At 47.6% G+C, this 24,902-nt stretch overlaps 1 protein-coding gene across 1 annotated transcript in view; it reads right to left on the reverse strand.

Moving 5' to 3' along the window:
* LIMD1 (LIM domains containing 1) overlaps positions 1–21,441 on the reverse strand; it is a 33,462-nt gene extending 12,021 nt beyond the window's left edge. Inside the window, exons 1-2 of the mRNA XM_017836139.1 lie at positions 20,179–21,441; positions 9,780–9,881 (exon numbers count right to left, since the gene is read on the reverse strand). Of these exons, the coding sequence (XP_017691628.1) occupies positions 9,780–9,881; positions 20,179–21,313 (1,237 nt within the window). The 5' untranslated portion in view covers positions 21,314–21,441. The remainder of the gene's footprint in view (positions 1–9,779; positions 9,882–20,178) is intronic.
* Between the last annotated feature and the right edge of the window lie 3,461 nt (positions 21,442–24,902).

Genomic DNA, 24,902 nt, shown 5'->3' on the forward strand with positions numbered 1-24,902 from the left:
CAGGACCTGCTGCAGGCTGGTTTTGGACACCTACCAGGCATTGCTGGAAGGAAACTGGATCTGAGACACTGTGGCCCAGATGTCTCCTACTTTATATGCTGCCCATGGCCAGTATCAATAAAAAAGCGACCATCGGCTGCTGGGTGTATAAATGTGGACAACATATGGGCCTGGTCTGGGGGTCACATCTTGGTGCTTTATGGCAGGCACCTACCCGGCAGCCTTTGGCAAATAACCACACTGGCTGCAAAGCGTTAAGAAAAGGAGGAAGCCAAGTAAAACCACTTCAATAAACTACAATCTTTATCGTCCCCTGCATACGCCAGAGGGCACTCTCAGGCTGGGAAATGACTTGGGAAATGGAGATGCTCCGATGAAGCTCTAAAGTTTTGCCACTGAATTAAGACCAACATTTCACCAGCAGCCCCTAGTGCCCTGCCCAGGTTTCAGCCAGCAAGCCAGATGGAGGACAGGGCAGCATGCTTCTTGAGGAACAAGCCCTGGCTTGCATGTGCAGGAGCTTCATTGTTAAACTGCAGGCACTGCTCAGCCCCGTGTTTACTGGGCAGTGTAGGAGCCAAAAGCACACGGCTCCAACACAGTCATTGTTCCCCATTCTCTTCTAATCCTTGCTGGGGATAACCACATAACCTGGAGGTCAGATATGACCCAGGGCACCAGCCCATCCTTGCACCAATGCAAACACTGGATAGTACGTGCAAGAAAACCCGACAAACCTGAAAGCATCCCACTCTCATTTCTCTTATCCACTCTAATGTTGCCAAGGTTGCTGACACCAAAACAGAACCCACAGCCCAAAACTGAAAGTATCTAATCTTGGACACGTCATCTTTGTGGCTCATAACCCAGGGTGTGCATTTGTATGATAACCCCTCCTGTGTGCCTGCCTGTCCACAGTAAGTCTGGTACATTCACCGGCAGTTGCAGAGTCCCAGTTTCTGAGGAGAAAGGCATGGGGATACCTGAGATTTGCAGTAGCCTTGTCAAGAACAGTCCTAAGCAATTTATCAACAAGCCTAATGCAGCAAGAAGATCTGAAAATCTCCTGCTGATTTAAATACAACATTGGTATTTGGCTCTCCTAAAAATGAAAAAACAAACAAAAACATTTAACTTTGATTTTAAATTATGCTGTAGTGTGGGCTCTGGATTCTCTGTTTAGTGCAACAGGAGGTGCTCAAGTGACTTTCCACCTACATGCAATGTCTCTCCTTAAAGACAAGCTGACAGTGGTGAGGAAAAACATACACATGGGGCCATGGAATGAGGAGAGGCTTCTTTGGAAAAAGGCCCTGGCTGGTGCATGAGCAGCAGCCATTCCAGCAGAAGGGATGAGGTTTGGATCACTGCCACGACATCATTCTTCCACGGTGACAAAAAAAGCATTTACCAGCCATTCTGCACCCAGTGTATTTTTAACCCCGTGACATTAGCAGGTTAAGATTGATGGCAACAGACCTGCAGAGTAGGTGCCATTGCCAGTGTGCTGTGTCTGGGCTCCTGCTGCAAGCTCATTCAGCAAAGGGATAAACCTCTTTATAAAGAATTTGTAAGTTGGCATTACATGAATCTGTGCAGAACAACTGACACCAAGAGCACTTTGAGGGAGGGCAAGGATGATTTAATTACTTTTTTTACGGAAGAGGTGGGCATTTTAACTATTTTTATCTCCTGTACATGACTCTCTTTAAGCCGTTGGCAGAAATGTAAAAGGAAATTTGCAAAAACCACAAGTGATCGTGTGCTCCTGCAGCCACCCTGGGAGTAGTGCATGCAAACAGAGCTAATGTCTTCCTCTGCTGCTCTCAGCCTCTCCCCACCCACTTCGAAAAGAACTTCTCCCAGTGTGTCTTTGAGGTGAGGAAGTACCCTCTCATCATACAGTTGGGAAAGCAAAATGCAGGAAAAGCTCACTTCCCCAGGCTGCGCTGGGGACTGTCCCGGTCAAGCTGGGAAATGCATGTTCTGGCTGCAGCCACACTCGTGAAAGAAACAGCACTGGGACTGTTCCCCAGCACAGAGCAGGGTGGCAGTGGATTCTGTCCCTGTGCTGAGCTCCCTGCCACGGGACAGTACCTTAAACTAAACAAGACCATCTCAAAAGCAATACTTCTGACTGTGCCTGCAGAGGCTGGCACAGGTTTCACTTGAGCACAGAGATTCTGTTGTATTTTCACCAAAAGGAAGGATTAAGAACTTAAATGGCATATGAGGAATCACGTACTGATCACTGCCTACTTTATATATGCATCATGAAGACTATAGAGAGGATATCTTTGAAAAACACAGGAATATTAATGTGTGGCTTGCTGCTTTGAGGATCAGTTGCTCTACGACATGTCTTAAACTGCTGGTTCCTGACCATATTTCACTTTCACTTCACCCTGAATTTAGCTAATCTCGCACCTGGTAAAATTCAGACAATTAAAATTCTTTGGCATTTCAACCTTAATGTCTTCACTTGTTGTTACAGGATATCTTGTTCGTCTCTCTAACAGGGTGTTTGAGCCCTGAGTTTTTATGTACTGCTCATCCCTTACACGTCTGTCTAATCTGTTTAGCTGTGGAACCTTCAGGATGACCTCAAGGTCATTTCAGCACCAATTTCAAAATATTTCAAGCTTAGTCACTAGTGCCTTTGTGCTAAAATAAACACACTTTGCTTAGCAGCTGATAATAGGCATACCATCAGGCAGCACTCCCAGGATGCTGATGCCTCTCTCTTTTTTAAGTTCATACAGAGGAAAGGTTTCCCAGGGACTTGCATTGGCCCAAGGAAGGTCTTGGGAAATGCATCATTTGCTTGCTGGGGAGTTGGACTCAACTTTCTAAGTTGCTTTTCTGTTTATTTATTTAAAGGACAATGGGTTCACAAACCCATGTTCAAAGTCAAGAGAGAGCTCTAAATGCCTACAATGGTACAGGGCCACATCCAGATCCCAGGGTTCTATGAGGATGCAAGACCAGGGGCCTGCATTGCTGGGGAGGCAGTGTGTGGACCTCACTTATCCCTTATCTAAGCGCCATGGAACACCCTGTGGTATCTATACAGCAGATGGGCAAAAATCACTGCTGACCGGCAGCTGCTCCTGAGTCCCTTTCAGGCTGACAGCCCTGGGCCTCTGTTGTTACAAAAATCAGTCCTTTTCAGAGAACCACAGAAATTTCAGGTAAATTTGGACATGTGATTACTGATTGAAAGAAGCTCCTCCTCAGTCCTGGGTGGCTCAGGCTCAAGCTACAGCCCTTCCCCCAGTTTTCAGTCTTCCCATGTAAATCTGTGACAACATTTGGATTGAAGAACCTGCTCTGGTCCACGCACACTCCACAGGCAGTAAAATGGGTGCAGCCAGAGCCCAGAGACCTTGGCTCCTCCCTACCATTCAAAAGTCCCTGATGCCCACAGTACATGAGACCCACCACAGTTCCTGGCCAGGACGTGTGTTTTTGGAGCCTTCCATGGATACTCTGCTGACAGGCAGGGCAGTATGGTGTCCTACCATGCACTGCAGACCAGGTCAAGTATCAGAGAGCTCTACTTAATTTCTGCCATCTGTCCCATTTCTGTTGGCCACCATTAAAGCTGGAGGCAGCACTGAGGCTGACACAGAAGTGTCAATACTTTCAACCTGGTCTTGAACTGGGCCTGCACAAAAGGGTCCCTTAAATGCCTGCACATCCTCCAAATCAGGTAAACTCAGACTGTGATCAACCAGCAGACATTTCAGGACAGACTGCAGTCTTGGTGAAAACACAGGCAGGAGGATAGGATATCTCTGAGAAGAAACTGTGCTAAGACACAGCTCCATTACCATGTAAGATATTTCGTCTGTCTCTCAACTACACCAGCTGTACGGTAAGATTGCAAAAAGTACCCTCTGTGCTCTCACCATACATCTGAGGCAGTAAAAAAACCCAAACAACCCAATCAAAAAAACAAAACTCAGAGAAAAAGATCCGATGCCTGAAAGCCAAAAACATGCTCTGGCACACATAAGAAAGGTCAGCTGCTGCTAACAGCAATACAATCCCTCATGAGCAAAAACGGATCCCCAGAGGGAAACACTGAGAAACCACAGCACACCACACAACTGAGCAACAGCTCTGCTTTGCTGATGGCAAACTGTTGCAAGAAGATATTCAAGAGTTCTTTTTAGAGAAAACCCTTAGAAGCTTCAAAATTCAGAGGTAAGATACAGTCACCCTCGGACAAAGCAGTGCTACGATCCAGGATGTCCCTGAATGAGTGACTGCTTTTCACTCCAGTGCTCAGTCACTGTGCATCACACTGGGGACTGCTGCCCCATTCCCCAAAACACACCAAAACTAGGTGGCCATCAGAGCTGGCCTCTCACCCTGTCACCCAGTGACTGCCATTGAAATGCACAGAGCCTCAAAGGAGGAAAGAGGGTGTCTCTGTGATCTTGGTGAATGTAACTCTGCATCTAAACTACATGAGAGAGCATTTTTAAATTTCTCTAGGTATGGAAGGCGCCTCAGTGTTTGCTGAGATGCTACTCAGAAAATTACTCCCAGGTACTACTAAAACATTGTAAGAACCCTCATAAAAACTTTACAGCATGACTAATCCAAAGCCTATTCTTAACAGAAAACAGGTACTTTGAAGATGACATTATAAAATAAAAAGGCTGGAAAGACTGGAAACTTATTCCACTGAAGTTTTCAACCTTTTTTCTCACATTGTCCTAATAATTTCAGACTTTTAGCCAGCACTAAAACACATGCAATTGACTGAAACCAGCATATTTTTAAGTTCCTGACTGCATCCCCCTGTGCGAGCTGAACACTTGCACCTTTCCATCAGGGATATCTACTGAGGATACCTGAACGATGGCAAAGTCCCTTCAGCTCAGATCCCAAATCACTGCTGCCCTGAAATCTGGCCAGAAAAGGAACAAGTACTGTCACCTTTCTATAAAACTTGCCCTGCTTTTCTTATCTACAGCAAGCACTTCTTATGAACAACAGAATTTTTCACTGGCCAGCTGAGAGACTGAAGATAAAAAGTCAGCAAGAGCATGGCAGCAATTTAGGCCAGAGCAGAAACATGCACTGATGAATTCTCTGTCTTCCGAACTGTACATCCAGGCACATCTTAATCCTTCCTGACAGTAGACAGTAGTTTTGCTAAAAAAAAAAAAAAAAAAGAAAGAAAAAAGCGTTTACTATGCAGACTCTGGCATGATAATTTTATTGAAGGGATGTTGAGGATGAATTATTGTCAATCCTTGCACTCTCCACTTTGAAGATCTGCACGTTTCTCAAGCATGTCAATTGGCGTAGTGGGTTTATATCCAATTAAAGGCAGTAAAATCTGCCTCCACTAGACGAGATGGCAGTTTTTGCATCTGAAGATAACCATGCACATACATGTGCCACAGGGAAATTCACTTGGCAAGGCTGGCTATCCTGCTGTCTGGGATTAAATCACACATGCAGAAAAAGGTGACTTTCTACTTGTAGAGTTACTTGGAAGTGCCAATAAAAACCAGGGCCTTGTTGTTCCCGGAGTTACATACCAATTCAGGACATGCTTATTCAAAATAATTAGCCCAAAGGCACCAAGAGCTGCACTGCTCTAAGTAGCCATGCTTTATAATCACTGCAGTAAGACTATTAGTCCAGAGAACACTGCTTCAATAGCTTAGCTACCTAGTTTAGTAAATGACCCTTGATACTTCTAAACACAACTATGTTGTGAAATACTAAATAAAAAATATATATACCCAGAGGGTGATAAAAGGCAGACAGTTATTTCAAGCTCTGTCACTGGAACAGCAGCCTGTTACCCCCACACAGACATGAACACTAATCTCAGCTTACAAAAATTAAAAAGAAAAGACAGTAATGCAGTGATGTTGACGTCAAAGGTTGAATTCTATAATGTGGCAAACGTGCAAGGTTTCTAACTCTCCGCAGAAAGGGTCCAAAATCTGGTCCTCACTTTGGCCCTTGTGTTGTAGCTCAACATCAAACCTTTCTTCAAACCACCATGCAATCAGTTCTTTCTTTCTGATTTCCTTCCTCACCTTCTGATTTCCTTCACAGCCATCTCTGACACTTCCCTTGCACTTTTTTAGCTTTCCGATTTCCTCTGAGGACTAAGTTGTTCAAGTACAAGTCCCTTATGCTCTAAATTACGCTGCTAGGAGAGCTAAAAAGTTCTGTCAGATATAAGCCTGGTTGAATCCTAAAGAAAACACTAAAACTCTCCAGTAGGTTAGAGTGATACTGTCTAGTTAAATGTATATAATTTATAAGGTCTCCTTACTCCTAAATAGTAAATAACATCTGGAAACACTTGTATATTTCATGTTCTGACGAGGTATAAAGTAGTGATTTAACTTAAAGAGTTAATATCTTACAAAGCATTTGACAGCTACAAGTGTTTGTCCAACAAGCTGAAAAAAAAAACAACCAAAACCCAAGACGGAAACAGACACCTTGAGCTTGCAGGAAATAGTTGTATGTATTTTGGGGCCTTTTTTTTTTTAACCTACTTTTGTGGCCCTTCTGTAAAGCAAATATCATTTATTACTAATCCTGCAGAAAGAGCCTGAAGTTTCTCTCCCTCTCTGCAAAAGGCTGCCTTGTTTGTGCCTCTGCCCTGTAACAAACAAGAAGATAAATGAGACATTTATGCCAAAGTAATAATTCTAAATCTGTTGTTTTGACCTCTAAGCCAAATTTTCTGCATTACATGCCATTGGCTCAGATAAAACAGTACATTTTTTTCCTGCCAACTGAACCCTGCAGTGTGTGCACAGCTCTGTTCAACAAACTGCTCTATCATTTATCTCTGAACATACGTGTATTGGGAAGCAGAAGGCGGAGGAAATTTGGCACTATGAGGTATCACTCCCCCCCAACCCCTTGCTTCTTAGACCCTCTTGGTTTTCTCTGTCAGGGAAACAAATACACATTTGGACACAAATCCAACTACAAGCAAAATTAGAAATCCTCCCTAGAATGAAAACAGCAGGACAGTGGTTATAAATATCTGGAGGACAATACGCTTTACCTTAATAGGTAATTTTGTATATTTATTGGAGTAGAGGATAGTCAGTGTTCCATCGGAGCAGAAATTTTAGGACTGAAATCATGAGCAACCTTGACTTCTCAAAGTCAAGTTTGTCCTGGATGGTGTCCAAGATGAACTCCACTTGACCTTAAAAGCACTACTTACTTTTTAGCTAGAAACCAGAGTTTCCGCTAGACAGGCAACACTGTCCAAACAAATATTTATTTTTCTGGCAGATAAAATGGTCTTACCACATTTACTGCAGTGACACAGATGACAGAAAACCTGCAGAGAGGCATGTGTTCTCCCTGGGTGAACGACAGAGCTGCATACCCTTTGTCCCCATAGCAGCTGATGGTCTGTGGGACTGGGAAATTACTTCAGTCTGCAAAAGGGGGGATTCCCCTCGGGTACATTTCCTCCCTGAGCGCAGGGCAGGACGGCATGTACCAGCCCAGGCATTGTGAGCCCAGCAGCCACAACTCAAAGAGGCTTGATGAATCAGAACAAGCCAGGCAGCAAAGCCCCAGAGCAAGCGACCGGTGCATGAAGGCCATGCAGAGCATGGGGGCAGTGCAGGAAACTCCCCCCTGCTCTGGATGGTTTCTTGCAAGCCTTGCCGCCCATCGAGGTGTGTGCACGTGAGGGAAACACCACTACTGTGGGGGCCTCCCTCCAGTGACAGTCTTCTTGAGAGTGCTGGGAATCCCACACCACCACACACCCTCCCTTCCATCCATCCATGTCACCCTGGCTGGCTGCCGCTGCTTCCAGTTTCCATCTTGGTACAGACACTGCCACAATGGGATAGACTTGAGCTTTCATGACTGGTTACTCTCCTGCACATAACAAGCTAAATTAGGTTCTCGTTTATCCTCCCATGACTCCCTTTTTTCTTTTGTATTGGAATACAGTATTTTCTACTCAGCTCCAGGTTCCCTGATCTTTTTTTCCCCTCCCTACCATCTTCCCTAGCTTTATTTTTTAATTTTACTTTTCATTTGAAACCCTTTGCCCCAACACATCTACTCAGCACATTTCTCAGTTACAGCCCGGGTAAGAGAGAAAATGGGCTTCACTTTGCTAACCTTACCTTAGCTTCTTTCCACCTTTCTAAATCTCACCTGACATCTACACCTTTTTGTCTTGCACTGGAAACCTTTTGGAAAGGGTTGACTTTTAGAATAAGCAGCAAGTAGTTGTTCTTTCAACCTACCTCATTAGAAATGGGACTAAGCTAATTTTTAACCAAATACAGACAAACATAAACAGAAGTAACCATGGATACCTCTGAGATCACAAGTACCTTTGTAACACTGGTCTCCAAATAAAGGTTGTAAAATTCATTCTAAAAAGAGGATCGAAAGGGTTTCTTTCTAAAGCACCAGTTGCACAGTAGTAATGTTAGAAATTTACAGCTCGAACCTGCTGCTGGATTATTTTTAACAAGAGCTTTGGGCACAAGGGCAGTTCAGAAGCGTTCAGAAGCCTCGCCCGGCCATAGAGGGCGAGAGGTCCCTGAAGCAAAGTCCTGGCTGCAGCCAGGAATCCTCTCCAGGAGAGGAGATTAATGAATTAATTTTGAATTAATTTATAAGAGAAGACAGAAGAGTGAGATGCTGACTTCTGAGCCTTTAGGAAACTGCCATTACATGCAAAGACCACTTTTTCTTTTCAATTTTCGGTTAGATGATGGTGAAGTGCTATACCGAAAACATAGGTGAGCCAGGGCAGCTGGTGTTGGACAGCTGGGAAATGAGCACAGTTCAAGGTTCAGCTATTATTAAAAAGCATACACATCTTTCTATATTTATTCCCACTTTACAGCTCCAAATAAAACACATGCAGTCCTGATGAGTTTACAACTCTAAATACAACCCAGAAGAAAAACCCTAAGCCTCATCTGGGAAAACCAAACTCATATATACAAAAGCAGCAGAAGATTATTTTTTTTTCTGCCACCACATACACAGCTACATTTCTAAAAATACGCTACTAGCGCTGGAGTTAAACATAATAAAATGGAAAAAACACTGTCCTACAAACACAGCCACAATTTAAAAGCAGGTGGCCTGCTCCTCACCCCAGTTCCATTACAGACCTCATTGAAAAGCTGCTTAGGAGGATCCACACATTGCAGCATGCTGTACGCTCCAGCAAGCTTCAGGTGGGGGTCTGACAAGCAGCAGGGAGGTCAGCAGGGCCACCTGAACTATTTACTCTGTTTCTTGGTAGATTTCACAGGGCCCACCATCACTGCTCCAAGCCTGATACCTCTGCACAATAACCAGTTCCACTGGCCTTCCCTGGGGTCCTCAGACTGAAAGGCCAGAATGGCTGTAAAGTCTGATGAGACAAAACCCTCCACGTGCCAGCTAAGGCATATTCACTGCCACTTTGAAAAAATACTCACATAAGTAAAAAAAAAATGTGGCTATAACTGAGAGGCAGAGGAATGAAAACAACCATCCCCCATACCAGAAGGCAGAAGCCTGGCACAATCCAAAATATCTTTTCTACATGCCTCGCAACAAACCACTCAAAAACAAACAGCAACCACCACCACCACCAAAACATACAGCTGTGGCAGACTCCATGTGGCAGATAATTCAATAACCACCTTCTTTTTCACCCCCTTTTTACATCAGAAAAACGTTAAGCCCAAAGACTTAGCTCCAGGGCCTGGCTCTGTGGCAGGCCAAGCAGGGGTACTCACTGCAGGCTCCGCAGGTGAAGCAGCTGTCATGGTAGAGGTTGCCCATGGCCTGGCAAGCCTGGTTTGCTCCATACACTCCCTTGCTGCACTTCACACAGGTGCCTGGAAGAGAGAACAGGGAGACAGAGGTCAGAAGTGGGACCCAAGGGGGTGTCTGGGATCACTGCTTGGGTGACAACACATGTAGTTCATCATGGTGGCTTGACAGCTTAGGACCATGCGGTTCATTGAAGCCACAAGGCGCAGGTGACACCAGCAGCACCTGCCCTGAGAGACGCTGTTAACAGTGGTCACGACGGTCATCAAACCTCCACCGTGTAAGGCTCTTGCAAAAAAATACACTGCGCAAGAACAGCCCTGTCTGGCTACAGGGGAATCTCCTTCCTTCTCCCTACAACCTTTATATACATCTAACCCCGTTCAAGGACCCTCAGAAAAGCCTGGGTATTAGTAAGTGGTGCTCAGAGCTGTTCACAGACCAATAGTTTCTGCTACTTATTGTATAAGATAAGCTTGATGGTTGCAACTGATGTGAGGAAAACAGACCTCTTCACTTAGCCCCCCCCCGTAGTGTCTGCTGAAGGCCCTAAAGATTTCCCACTGAAACAGAGCTGGACTACAAGACACCTACCTCTCTTCCCTCTATCAGTCACACAGGTGCTATCTACAAACCACCTGTCTGCAGACATTCCTCTCACCTCTTGCAGGACAAGGCAAGAAAAATGTGAGTTTTAAGGAGAGGATACTGAGCAGCCGAGCAGGGCTGACTCTCAGGTGGCCAATGGGGTGAGGGAGAGCCAAGGAAAGCACATAAAATCAACTTCTGGCTATAAACTGTCCCAAGTGCAAGCTCAAGCTGTTCCTCATACTCAGGCTTCCCTGCCACCACTGTTACCTAAAGACAGGGTCAGCTCTAGAGCTCCAGAGGGGGGAGATGACCACACTCAGCTCAGTTTCTTGCTGGCACAGCCAAGCACCTTTCCACTAGCACCCATCCTGGGTGTGGGGCTCCAACCCCAAACCCAAGCTGGGCAGAGAGCACAGGATGAGGATTTCCACCTCATGAGGAAGCCTCTGGGACCCTCCAGGCCTACCCAAAGGGGCTGGAAATAGCACAAATGGGGCAGATGCACAGTGGGGGTGGAGAGGGATTGCAGGGAGAAGACTTTAGCACTGCAGATTCGCAAAGGTTATGTGTTCACCTAGGACTTCTCAAATCTCACCACATTTCCATGTAAAACTATTTTGATGAAGAAGTGACAACGGAGTTTCATGCCCCCTATGCTAGAAGGATCTGCTCCCTCCACCCTGCAAGGAGAAATGCAGCAAGTCCACCCAAAACCACTAATGGAGGCCAGAGAGACAAAGTTGATTATGGAGGAAAATGACACATCAAGCCAGCTTACTCACTTCAGCATCACCCTGTGATTGCGATAGATCATTTTTAGAGTAGCATCACTCTTTAACTACATCTAAATTAGAAACTTTAATTTGTGTTCAAGCAAATAAACACAAATCTACCCAAAAGGGGCAGTGTGAAGGAAAAATAGGTGATGTGTTTCTGTCTCTGGTCCACAATGACTCTGATGTGACTTCACCTCCAGGTCTCTCTTTCCACTGCTGCTCAGTCTCATTCACCCTGACTCTTAAAATTCCCTGGAGCAAGGAACTGTTGGTCACATCTTGCTCCTACTGGTCCAAGAGGAGGGACAACATCATCCTGCTGAAGATCCTTAGTTATGCTGTGGTTAATAAAATGTGGCTTCTTTTGGGGCACCACAAGCTCCAGATTAATTGGAAAGGTCTGGAGAAAGTTAGGAAGAAACCCAACATGCTTACGACAGTGCTGAAAAGTAACTCCCAACTCTGGCAGCACCACGCTGGCACTCCCAGGGTGAGTAAATCTCTTCCTGCATCCGATAGCCGCGGTCATCAGTTTTCACACTCCAGGGATAAAAACACTCAGGAGTCTTTTGCAGCAGCATACACATGGCTGCTGAAAAGCAGGTACTTGATTTTCCCAGATTTTTCCTGAGCAGACCTGGCTCTCTGTGCTGCAGCTGCCTGTGTGCATTTAACAAGCATGCTGAAAGCTGTCCTAGTGCTGCGCCAAGCCCCACTGCACTCAGAGCCAGAGTCCAAACTGACACAAACCTGGACAGAAGACTGCAGAGAATAATTAGTTACTTTGTTTTGTCCAAATCCAACCCTAACTGAAACACTAGCTTGGCTGCAGGCCCACCCCAGTACACAGACTGGCACCAAGTGAGCAAAACTCGCTAATTCTTTTTGAACTGAGCAGGTTTATCTCATTTATTGAAAGAAACATTTTAAGAAAGCAAAAGATAAATCATGCAGGCATTAAAGAAAGATTAAAAAAAAAAGTCAAGGCAAAGATAAGAAAATTTGCCTTTTCAAATGGATGTGCTCTCCCAGGAATGCACACATTCAGCAGCAGCCTGAGTTTTTGTGCAATGATCTGACACAAAAGCTAAGAACTCAAAATTCCCTCTTGACTACAGCAATGCTGAGCAGAAAGTTTTGAGACCAGAAAACCTGCCAATTTTCCACGACACCCACCAAGCTTTCCACAGAGCCAATGTAGTTATTGCACTGCAAGTGCTGCGTTTTCCCCTTCTCCGTGCCAATGAGTGGCTGCTCCAGAAAAATTCACCAGTGTGCTCCTATTTCCTCTTTTCCACAAAGCAGCCGGGTGACACTGACTATGGATGAGCAGCAAGAAGAAGCAGGAGGCAGAAGGCACAGCAGCTGAGTGCAGACACAGCGCCCAGTAAAGATGCTGGCAGGCATAAGCCGCTATGAAGTACGCTAACGCAAACCCCATGGAGGGCAGAAATTGCCTCTGCTGTCTCCTGTCCACCCCATTAAGCTTCAGAATGTAGGCACTGCCCCTGTGGGTTCCCCAGTGGGACAGATGACAGTCTGGCCAGGTCCTGCAGGAGCTGCCCAGGCTCCCACATCCGTACTGAAACCTTCCTCCACCTCTCGACCTATACCAGCCCCATTATCTTTCCTCCTTCCTTTAAGTACATACTCCATTTCATCCCCTGATTAACTCTTTTGCCCACTTCTTTAAAAATGTAGGCCCCTAAAACATGGAAAATAAAGTCATAGAATGAAAGGGCTTTTAAAATAAATTGACAATGTTTTCTATAAAAACTATAATGTGATAAATTACTCAACTATGTAGTAACCAGCCATGCTATAAATATTCATCCATGTCCTGTGCCAAGGCTGACAAGTGAAAAACGGCATTATGGCACATCTGTATCTAGTTTATGTTCTTGCATGTATTTGCTAAATCTTATTTGGAAGCCTATTAAATCTCAGTAGCAAGTGGAATTACTCTGTAAATAAGTCTTTGCTTTTTCCAGATACAATATTCTGAAGTATTTTAAGCAACATACTTGAGCCTTCATCCCTGATTCTCAGCACACCTCCCTGAAAATGCAAAAAAAAGGTGATTTTTATTGATTTTTCATTTCCTTTTGCCTTTTTTTTATAATTCACTCCTGCTGTCACAATGATCCCATTTTTTTGGCTTCGGCTATGCAAGGTAAAGCAATACCTGTTGCTGACGGCAGCCAGTCGCTGAGCTCAGCAACACGTGTGTGAAGCCAGCCTGATGGAAGGCAGTGCAACAGAGGCCACCTCCAACCCCATCCCACTGCAAAAGAGGCTCTGTGCCCTGCTCCACGCCAGCTCCAACAACTATTTCCCGAAACAGTGCTGAGTGTGCTTTCTGCTAGCCAGGGTGTAGTGTTAAAATGTCAGCAGCATCAGTCCAGCCCCACATGCCGCTGACACTAGTCAGCAGTTCCGGGTAATTTTCTTGGCATGGAGCAGCTTTTAGCAGAAACTTCTGCCCTCAGCTCAAAGCAGAGCGATCCTGAGTAGCCACAGCTCAGCAAGATGCCCGATTCCTTGTGCTCGGTAACTTTGCCACACATAACAAGAGTTCACGCAAGCGCCGATTCAAGCAGATATGCCCTCTGAAATTACAGGTTTGAACCTTAGACAACGTTATTAAGAAGAAATGAAAGGTTTCTCTTTTACCACCAGGATGACAAACACATGCACGGCACCAGTAAATTCATGGCTGAGTACACGAGCAGAATGGTAGCCAGATCTGGAAAGGGAAAGGGATGGAAACTGCTGATTTCGGTTCAATTTCTGCCGGCAGGGCAGTCGGCCCCGCAAAACAAAGAAATCTCTGTTCCCTTTTGCATCATGCGGCAAGCAACCGCCCGCGCTGCAGCTGAGTGTCTGAACAAAGGGACTTTTGGGGCAGAGCTGGGACCGAAAACATGCCCTGTAGGCCACTTCCCAGCACTTGCCATACTGCATCTCTGCACTGCAAACCAGGAGGGCTGTCACCAGGAACAGCCTCAGCTCACGTGACCAGACAGGTTTGATGCAGACCTCAAGGGCTGTCAGAAATGAAAGCAAACACGGTGCTCAGTCTGAAATGTCAGTCCCACCCTCAAAGTTCAACAAGTGCATTTCCATTTACCACCAGACCCTAAGCCACTGGAGACATTTTTTCCTCCAAGTGTTGCTATTTCACACTCACCAGAAGGAGCTGCGTTACTTACTATATCCCACTCACTAAAAATTCAACATAAGCCATGATGAACAGGAGCATTTTCTGGGGTTTGTTGGTATGATTTATTTCCACATGCCAGACAACATCGATCTACAAAACAAGAACACAGTCGTGCATTTTTCCAGCAGCACCCCTCTTCTTTCCAGCAGCATCCTCTTCTCAGCAACACCCAGTACAGCCCAGCTTTCCTATGCTCCTCGTTGGGTTTGCTAAGGCTGCTGCTTAATTTTGAAGGGCCAAATGCAATGGTGTGCTGCTTCCATGGTGAGATTTCCTTGCCGTGTCAATTCGGTCCCAGATAAGAGGAATGCAGTGGCAGGATGACTGTGGTGGTGTGGGTTTGCATATGTGGCTAATCCAGAAACAGCACTTGGAAGAGTAAGTCTGTTCTACCCCTTGCATATGCTCCATGCAAGCCACATTTCCACAATCAGACTGACTCTTCTCCAACAGATGTAACTGCCTTTTCCCCCTTCCTTACAGGAGAGCGGATTTATGCTGAAGAACCCCCCCAGAGACTTTGCACATAAATACCTCTGGTATCACCATTCCCATCTGTCCACACATGCGCAGAGCTAATCCAGTAGACCCAGAAGTTGTACCTTCGCAAGGGTCCTCCCCGCTAGAATGCTGCTCTGACACTCTGACAGGGAGGACTCTGTGAAGGGACAGCTTGTGTATTTCCAGTCCATCTACTTATCCCAGGAGAACCAAACCCTCCACTTGTACACACGTTTCAAAGACTGTCTGCTGAGAAAAGCCTTCACCCTGTCATACACAATGTGATGCTCAGTTCTGCTTTTATTTCAGAATTTATCCAGAACCTGAACTCACCTCCCCGTGGCTCACCATAACCAAGTAATTTCTGCAACAAATTCTGAGTTACACACATTGCATGCCTTGCTATGCTGTTATCCGCTACTGTGCCATTGCTCTTGCTGAAGAGGTGATTTCAAGGGGATCTGGAGGCCTGGGTGAGACGGAGTGTGTGGAAAACCTGGCAGTTTGGTTCTGTTCACTACTGTGAACAGTGGTAGTAAAGATGTACAGACACTCTCTGCTCAAAGAACCACAGAGCTGATAAACGCAATTTTTCTGTACCTTTTTCAATGCCATGTTCTTGACCCGAGACCTTGCTGTAGGCCTTCATGTACACACTGCCAGCGAAGGACAAAAATGCCATCAAACTCATGTCAGTGACATTTTAAGTACCTTATAGTGACGTCAGAGATTATGATAACTCCAGTGCTACATGAATGAGGCTCCTTATTCCTTTCAGTTCTCACTGCCACAGAATCCTGGCTGAAAGACTGACTGCTCCTCTGCCTCAACTTCTTCCTTTTTCTTTCCTTCTGATATATTATTCCTTAGCTTGCAAACCCAGCTGAGCTCCCCAGAGGAAGGGAGGAGAAGTGCATACTGCTGTAATCTTGAAGAACCATATTCCAGGGCAATACTTATTTGCTTGGTTCCTTGCAGTGAGATAAGCTTTGCAATCCGCACACACCCACTAGCCCAAGTGCCGTGATCCTTCCAGCTTTCCTTGTTCCACCAGGACCTGTCTCACCCTGCCTCCCCCCTCCTCTCCGCTGCAGGCAGGCATCTCCTTTCAGCTTTGGTACTCTCCCAGGAGCAGGTAGAGAAGGATGCCTCTGCTCATTCCCAGTGGAAATGACGCCGTTACCATCACCCATCACATACAAAACAAACTCAGAGGAACTTTCATTTTAATCAGAAAATTCTCCACTTGCCAGCCCTGAAATGCCCTCGTTGCTGCCGAAGCATCCTGGTGCAGCACCATCAGCAGCGTTCCATAAAGTCCATGGGTGTGTTCAGCCCTAAAGTTAAACGAGCTGCGGTTTCGGCAGTGGTGAAACACTAACGTCACTGTGCACAACACTCTGAAAGAGCACTGCTGGCCTTCGAGCTGCCCACACCCATTCAAAGGTGCTGGGTCTCCACAGGGTTGAGTGATTCAGCTACTGCTCTGCTTCTGCCAAGGGGAAAAAAATCTGCAGGCTTTGCTATGAGATCTTCTCTGCCCGACTGCTGGGAAGCATCCCAGTTTTTCACTGCAAAACAAGATGCCCAGGGCCCTTCTAAACACCCACAGCTTATCAGTTCTGCTGTAAGTACCAAGAAAGCCAGAATTCAACACCTAACAAACACAACAAGAAAAAATGGTTTTAAAAAGAACTCTTGGTAAGGGTGTAGATAATCCCCCATCAGGTGGAGATTTCCATCTAGCTATACAAAATAAGCACTGGTCAAAATGTCATGCAACATGTTATGCCTCTAAAAGCACCTATCTGCCTTGGTCTGCCTGCAGACCAAGGAACTGTGTGGTACCATGGGCTCTGCTAAAACAGCCAAACCTCCCTGCAGACCCCTCAGCACACCTCAGCCAGGCCTCTCCTATACCAAGTCACTTCCAGGCAGTGCAGGCAGATGCTTGGTTTGGTTATGCACCTGTCTGGATCTCACCTGAAAACTTACGCAGCACCAGTCCTTGGGATGGTGATGCTTCACTTAACTAAACATCTGGGTTGTGCTACTGCAGTTGTTGCAACTCTGCCATTCACTCCTGTTTAATTAATCTTCTGTTTCACCAAGGGAAGATGAAGGCTGGTTCACCCACAGTAACACCATGGAAAATCAGTGGGATTCCTGCATGTTCCCTGAAAACAGTACACCAAAAAAACCCTCAATAAATCCTAAGATGGCTTCCAACAACACCTCCTGGGGACACGGGGCCCCTTCCCTGCACAGGAACCAGCCTCTCCAGGGAGCAACTTCAGGTTTTCCCTCCCCAGGCTTAAGATCTGGATGATACCTGAGACTCCCTATGTCCTCCTTGACAGCCCACATAAATCAAGTCAGCACTTCAAAAGCCCTCATGGAGAACCCAAATTCCTCCACAGACACGTGAAGCCTTTGCAGCTCACACATAGGTCACTATTTTAAAAAAAAAGGAGATAAAGAAAGAGAACTCTTGGCTTTGTTTGCTTCTTTCCTTTCACTTATTACACATACCCTGAGCAGACAAAAAGCATTTTGCACAGCAAGTTGGTGCTGACAGATAACCAGGCTGTTACTCCTCAGTGGAGCATCCTACCTGTATTATACGTAGTCCCTAGCTTATCCTTTCCTAGGCTTTCATTTACAAACACACATTTTAACATAGTGAAGGAAAAAGCAGCTCCTTTACTGTGAAGAGAATTAATTGTTCATTGTAAATATCTGGTCCTGACTGAGACAGATTGAAGAACTGTATGTTAACATGACAGTATGTTAACATGAGACAGTCTCATCTTCAAAAAAATCTCCTTGTCATAAAAGCAGCACACAAAATTAGGAGAACTGAAAACGTTTTTGATAAAATACTTCAGTCATTTGCACTTCAGTCCTAGTTTAATTTCCTGGCTCCAATGTACTGCAAAGCTGCTGCAATAGACTTTCCTTCACTGGGGAAAAAGTCTGCAACAAAACAAACTATTGATCCTTTTTATCACTATTACATAAAAGTATTTATTTTCCATCCTAAAGTTGCTTGCTTGAGGGTAGGACATAGCAAAAATAGAGTCAGAAGACCAGCTAGGCCCTTTATTCCTACAAAGGAAGTAAGGTAACTGCAAAAAATGAAAATAAAAGTGAGAAATAGAGTGGGAGGAGGAGGCCCAGAATTAAAATACCTCAGTACTTGCCCCTTCCTGTTCCTTGGTCCTCCGCAGGGCAGATCTGCTGAGCCTTTCCCCACAGAGCTGTGGTTCCACAAAACTTTATATCTTCTTCTGCCATGACTCCATTGTTTCTTCTTTTCCTCTCCCTCTCTTCCATCCCAAGTTCCTCAGAGACTACATTCTGGTGGAAAACCTCCAGCCAGTAGGATGTCAAAATACCTCACTGGGGATCAGGCAGCCTCCATCCCTCCTCCCTCCCCAGGGCTCACCGGTACCTCAGCTGCCTGACCAGCCGGACTCTCTGTGCTGCTGAATTACTTCTGCTTCACTATAAATTTCCCATAGGACAAAAGCCTCCTTTTGCCTCTAACCCTTATTTTGTGACAAAAATGTAAAAATAATCTAACCACTGACTTGGTTCCCCTGCTTCCTCACCCAATCTCCATGCACATTTTGGATGAGGTACAATCCAGACGGTTTACTTGCACCGTGAGGAGAAGACACACGCAGCAGGCTCTGTTGGAGAGACCCCTGACACAACTCCAGTGGACCTGAATGCTACCTCCAGAAAAACATCCCCACTTTTGAGCACCACTTCCCACGAGACTGATGTCCCAACCCCAATTACCAGCTTTTGTCCCAGCATTCAGTTGCCCCCCACCAAGGCTCCTTGAGCCCATTCAAACCGCACGCTGCCCACACAGGACTGAAAGTGCCGAAACATGTTTCCAGGTCAAAACACACTGAATACAGCAACTCAACACATCACTTTTCTGCGACAGGAAAAAACTGTGCTTGCCCTGCCACAGGGCTGAATCCAGTCTCAGATAGTAAACAAACAGCCCCAGCACAGCCCTCTGCGGGCAAGTACTGCGGCCTGATGCCAAAACATATTTTGTTACGCAATTTGCAGATGGGCACTCAGTGGGCCCTCCAGCTACATCCCCAAAGTTTGGTGTGAAGCCCTTGTGTGGCTCAGACTACTGCTGAGCCACCTACTAACCCCACTGGACGTAATCCTGTGTAACAGCACCTGTGCAGCCTGAGATGCAGACCCTTCCTTGGCACCAAGCTGGAGAGTTTTATCTGTCCCTGCTTCTACTTCTGTGACTGCAGGTCTAAAACCATGAGGAAAGTCCATACACTAGACCTGTTCCTGTTGTTTGTTGGGCTAACTGTGGAGTTTTCAGCCTTCCCAGCAACTCTGGGTTTCCCTCTCCCAAAAGCTGAACTATTTTATCTGCTGTTAAATTGTAAAGTGAAACAGCAAGGAAAGGAAACGCTGAATTTGCCCCTCATCTTCTGCCATCCTGGCAGGACATTTAATATTCTCACTGGGAGACCCTCGCAGGTAAGTGGTCCCTTTTCACTGCCAAGTGCCAGCGATAACCTCTGGTGGTGGTCTGGACTCCTCGCAAACCCAAGATTTAGGGAAGAACGTGCCACCGCCTGGTTTTCTGCCATTTTCAGGATGCATCAATCCTTTCAGTGTTGATGGGAACAAGATGCCAATCCTGGCAACTTTGGGAAACCACCACTCTTCCCATCCCAAAGCAACACCTCTTGAAGAGATCCTGCAAGCATACCTGGCTGTGGCCACCTCAGTGAGGGGTGGGTGCCACCAAGCCTCCCCTGAGCTCTGTGCCCTTCTCCACAGCTGCAGCTTACACAGGCACAACTCTTCTGCAGGCTGGACGGCTGCCTTCCTGCCCCCACGTGGTCTGGCCACATCCTTTTAATACATGGAGAACCAGGAGTACTGTCAAGAAAAGTTAAGTGCCTCCCTGCCGGCAATGAAGGGCACTTCAAAATATAGCTGCTCCAGCTTCTTTTCAGCGCTGTCCTTCCCCAAAGCTCCTAAACTACCTTTGTTTTAAAGTTAAAGAGGTAGAATTAAAGGAAAAGGTGTTGCAGGACGAAGAGCTTCCAGTCCCTGTCATAAATAAAAGTTAAATAACACACCCTCCCTCTGGGCAACTGAAAGAGCACAACGAAGGAGAGCTCCAGGCAAATGCAATCCTGCAGGTCCAAACCCTGCAGTGACACTTTGCAATGAGCCCTCCTCCCAGCAACAGGTGGATTGCCTCCTTACCAAAGTAATCAGCCTTTGGCCGAGCATCCATCTCCTGCTCCAGGCGCTGGGTCAGTGCCTCCAGCTTCAGCTCGGCCGCCGATGGCCCCTGCTCTGGCTGTGGGAGAAGGGTCTGGCAGGGCAGCTTCACCTTTGCTGTGCTGGAGCTATCCAGGTGCCCGGAGTCTGACCGTGGCCCGCTCACGCCCTCTGGGCAAAGCGGCTGTGGAGCATTTGGAGCCACCAGCCCTCGAGAGGCCAGGCGTGAGGAGCCTGGCTCTGGGTTCACGCCACCGCCATTGGGCTTGTGGTTTTGCCCGTGGGCCACAAAGTGGCCACCTGGGCTGGGGTAGGCAGCGGCGTGCTGGTAGTCTGCGCTGGGGGCACTGGGTGCAGAGCTTGGTGGGTAGGGCAGCGAGACACCCTGGTACCACAGCTGCTTGCCATCTCCTCCAGCTTTGGGACCGCAGGGCTCAGAGGGGCCTGAAAACCCCCGGGCGGGCTGCACCGAAGGCGTCGAGAAGGACGAAGACCGCTGCTGAGGCGCGGCCTCTTCTGGCCCTGCCGAGGGTGCCGGGGGGGTGCGGGCGTTCGAGAAGGAGGAGGATCTCTGCCCGGCTGGCGTCGGGTCACGGCCCCCAGCACCTCGCCGGCCCTCGCCGCCATTCTCCTGCCCAGGGCTCCCGGGCTGCTGCTCCCCGCGCCCCGCGACAGGCTGTGAGCACCCCGCTCTGGGCATCCTGTCAGGCTCCGCTTCCCAGCCCCGGCGCCCGGCCTGGCTCCCGGGGGCCTCGGCACGTGCCCCGCTCTCTCCGAAGCCGCGCTCCCCTCCCTCGTAGGGCCTCGCTCGGGGCCCCTCGGCGGCGGGGGGCGGCTTGGCCCCCCGCGGCACCGGCGGGCTCGGCCGGGCGGCGTGGAAGGCGGCAGCCCCTCCGTTCATCGCGGCCATCAGCATCTCCTCCTGCTGCTGCTGCTGCTGCTGCTGGAGGTGGATCTTTGCCATCTTCGTGGCGAAGACCCGCCTGGTCTCCTCGAACTCGGGGTTGTTGCCGGCAGCTTTGTCCACCCGAAAGAGACCGTCCTTGGAGGCCTCGTACATGTTGAGGTCCTCGATGAACTTGCTGGCTTCCAGACCCAGGTCGTCGTACTTATCCATCCTGCCTGGCTTAGTGGGATGACCCCCGCCTTCCTCCTCCTCCTCCTCCTGCTGCTGCTGCTCCTGTTTCCCGCCGGGACCAGGGCAATGCCGGCAGCGGCGCCCGCTCCGTCCCGCCGCGCTCCCGCCGCGCCCGTCCCCGCGGGGGTGTGGCCGTGGGCGGGGCCAAGAGGCGGGGCCACACTGCCACGCCCTCGGACCCGCCTCCTGGCCACGCCCCCGCCCGCGCTCATCCCAGCTCCGTGGGGGCCGTGCGGGCGGGAGGTCGAGGGACGTCACGCGCGGCTCCAGAGACGTCACAGGGTGTCAGATCACGCTTGGGAAGGGGTTGGGAAAGGAAGCAGAGCTGGGAAGGGGGCTTGGAAACCCATGCACGCGGTGGTTAAAGTCACCCAGGTGACCTTGTCCCACCTCTGGATAATATCCCTTTTCTCACCCTGCCAGCCCGAAAACCCTCCTGGAAAACCCTTGTAAGAAGTCACACCCGCCCGTCGTGAAGGAAGCCAGCACCACCACCACCACCCCCCCCGTCCCCACCAAAAAACTGTGAGGGAAATCTTCATAATTATTGGAGCAATCCGTCTGTACAGTAGGAAATTGTATGAATTTTCTTAATATAGATACACATGCTATGCTGGATAGTCATGCTTAAGTGAGCACGCCTAAAGGACCTAGGATCATTGCAAGGAGGACAGCCCCTAACCTGAAGAATAAAGGATACCCCTGGATGCCCAAGGTAACACTGGCATCCCAGCTCTGCCGACAACTTTGGGAACCCCTCACCCTATTATCCAGCATCACATACATGTATCTGCAGCAAGACTAACTCCAGGGACATTTAGATCAGGAAAGAAGCAGATAGTTCATGATGTCATAAAATTATAGTTCCTTTCAAATACGGTGCCCTGTGTGTTACTTAGGGATGGGTCAAATCATGTTGTTTGAATGCTTCAAAGGTAAAGGAACAGGGTGTAAAAGTGCATTCGGGATGCCTGAACGTAATCAGACACCTCAGGCACATGATTAAAGACTTACCCTTGTGATTCTACACTTTGCATCCCAGGCTCCCTCCTCCGTCAGCATGGGCCAATTGCAAAATTTCCATGGTGAAACACAGCTGGCGGTGCTCAGAGGTCAAGGGGGGGCTGCAATGGGAACTGCTGGGCTCGGGAGAGCTGTGCGTAGGGAGCTGTGGTACCTCTAAGTAAATTTACTGGTGCAGTTGATCCTACGGGCCCAGACACGTGTCCTGTGTTTCCAGAACTTGTTATTGTAATTATCCTCCAGGCTCCAGGAGATAGGGCCAAATGTTAAGGAATGTGGAAATTCGCTGCGTTTAATAATTGTGAATTGGGCTGCGAGCAAAACATGTCAGAAAAAAAAAATCTCCCCTCTTTACCAGTTCCCTTACAAAAGCACTCCTGAGTGACTGAGGCCAAATCTAAAATATTCTGACTCTTCCAGTGAGTTTTGGCCAATGTGCTTAAAAATCATGGCACTGTGAGCCCCTGGAAAAGATGCCTGTCTTCTTTCAAAGCAACCTCTGAATTGGTTTGGTGCCTCCAAAGAGGCTTCATGCTGGACCGAGAGGCTGGAGGCTTGTCCCTGCAGAAATAGCTTTAAGCTGAAGCTTGAGCTGGTAGGCTGATAAACTTTGGACTCACAAAAGTTAGCCCAGCCATAGCTGGGCTTATCTAACAGGGTTAGATAAGCGGCTTTATGGTTCCTAGGAAAGACGGGTGGATAGGAATCCCAGCACAGGGCAAAGTACAGCAGTGGAGCTCCCCCAGTCCCCAGGACCTAGAGAAGGGGGATCCCAGCACATGGTGCTATTAACCATAGACTGATACTTTTTTGAAGGATTTATGGTGTTGGAGCTTTTCAAAATATCAGGAAAATGTCCCAGCTGTCAAAAAATCCCATCTATCAAACCTTTCCAAGCCTTCCTCTGCCCTGGGGGTGAGGGAAGGAGAGGTGTCACAGCTCCTTCAGGCTGATCTCCACAAGCCCTGTTTCACTCTGGGAGAAGCTGGGTGCCTTGGAGGCTAAACGTTGCCTCGCACAAGCCCAAACAGCTCAGGAGGGTTCAGCCTCCATCTGGACATCTGTCATGCAAAGCACAGCAAGGCCCTGCCTGTGGCAGGGCCCTTTAGGATGGAGTGGAAAGGGTTTGCCTCCCATTTTTGTGGCTGGGAGAGGCCACAGTAGCCCCCAGCAGCTGTTTCATGCCAGGTAGGTGTAGGGTCAAGCCACCAGCTACCAAGAGTGAGAGTGACTACCTCTTTTGTGGGACTTGACCAAAAACGTTGAGTTCAAGATTAAGCTCAGCTGGGGCGGTGAAAGCCAAAACAGTTTCAGTGTCTAAAGAGCATCCTCAGAAAACTCTAGTTCAGATCTGGTTTTGCAACATCCTGGGCTGACTAGGAGACCCACAGAAAGGGGCTGAGGTGTGGGATGCCACCTCCCTGGCTTCAGGCTGCTTTTGGAGACCAGCTTAGCTGAGATGCTCTCTTTTCAGTATGACTGCTTTAATTTAAAATGGGGAGGGTCCAAAGCTAAAACAATAAGCAACAAAGTTGGTACTAAACCATGGATTGCTTGAGTCCATATTTGTGTGGAGAATGACAGAAAGGAAACAGAGCAGCAGGTAGATAAGGATGGGAGTGTGAGTCCCACCAGTGCTTTACTCACCAGAGGAATCTGCGACCTTAGTGGACAAAGAGCAATTGAAAAGGAAATTACACATCGCTCTCCCACCTTCTTGCATTTTTCTTACCAAAGTATGTAAAATTAATCAAAGGGAGGCACATTGCGATCCAGCATATCAGAGACTCAGACTTGTGTGTCTGTTGGAGTTTTTTTCTTCAAACACACTGAGATGAGGCTCTTCATCCCTCTAGGAAAAAACCCTTTGGTGGAACAGAAGTGTTTGGGAATAGACATTATTTTCAGCTTTCAACAAACAAACCAAGGAAGAATATGTAACTTCCCCTAGATCATGGGTTTTTTTCTGACTTTCTTTTTTAAGGGTCATGCATACATTTTCTGCTATTACTTTTTATCTAACATCTGTAAGTCCTTTCAGAGTCCAACCCACAGGAGTTCACCATCTTGGGGTGGAAAGGAGTTGGGGGAAGCAGTCTTCTTGCCAAACGGCCGCTCTGGATGCTGCTGACCTTCACCAGCTATGTAAAGTACATTTCCTTCCTATGCCAAAGGATCAAATCAGCTGTCTGCAGAACAATGCTTGTGCAGACGACGTGGAAAAGGCTGCTGAAGCCCTTCGCACAGGGAACCATTGCACTGGGCTTGGCCTCCTTCCAGGCTCCTCATGCATGAGCAGACACTTTGATGGCAAGCGCCTTCGAAGGGGGATCAGAGCCAAGCAATTCAAAGGCATTTTGGTGTTGAATTCGCAACGCTTTCAGTGAACGCTAGGCAGCAAAATACCTTTGAAGTTTCATGCTCAGATTTATTCTTTCTGTGAGATTTGGGCTAGACCTATTCCCAAGTGAGCAGATGATTAACTTGAACTTTCTACTAGACTGGAGATGTAATACTACACTGACTTGCAGACCCTTCTGCTGCG

This window comes from Lepidothrix coronata, unplaced genomic scaffold (assembly GCF_001604755.1).
Source record: "Lepidothrix coronata isolate B3197 unplaced genomic scaffold, Lepidothrix_coronata-1.0 Scaffold271, whole genome shotgun sequence".
NCBI classification, from domain to species: domain Eukaryota; kingdom Metazoa; phylum Chordata; class Aves; order Passeriformes; family Pipridae; genus Lepidothrix; species Lepidothrix coronata.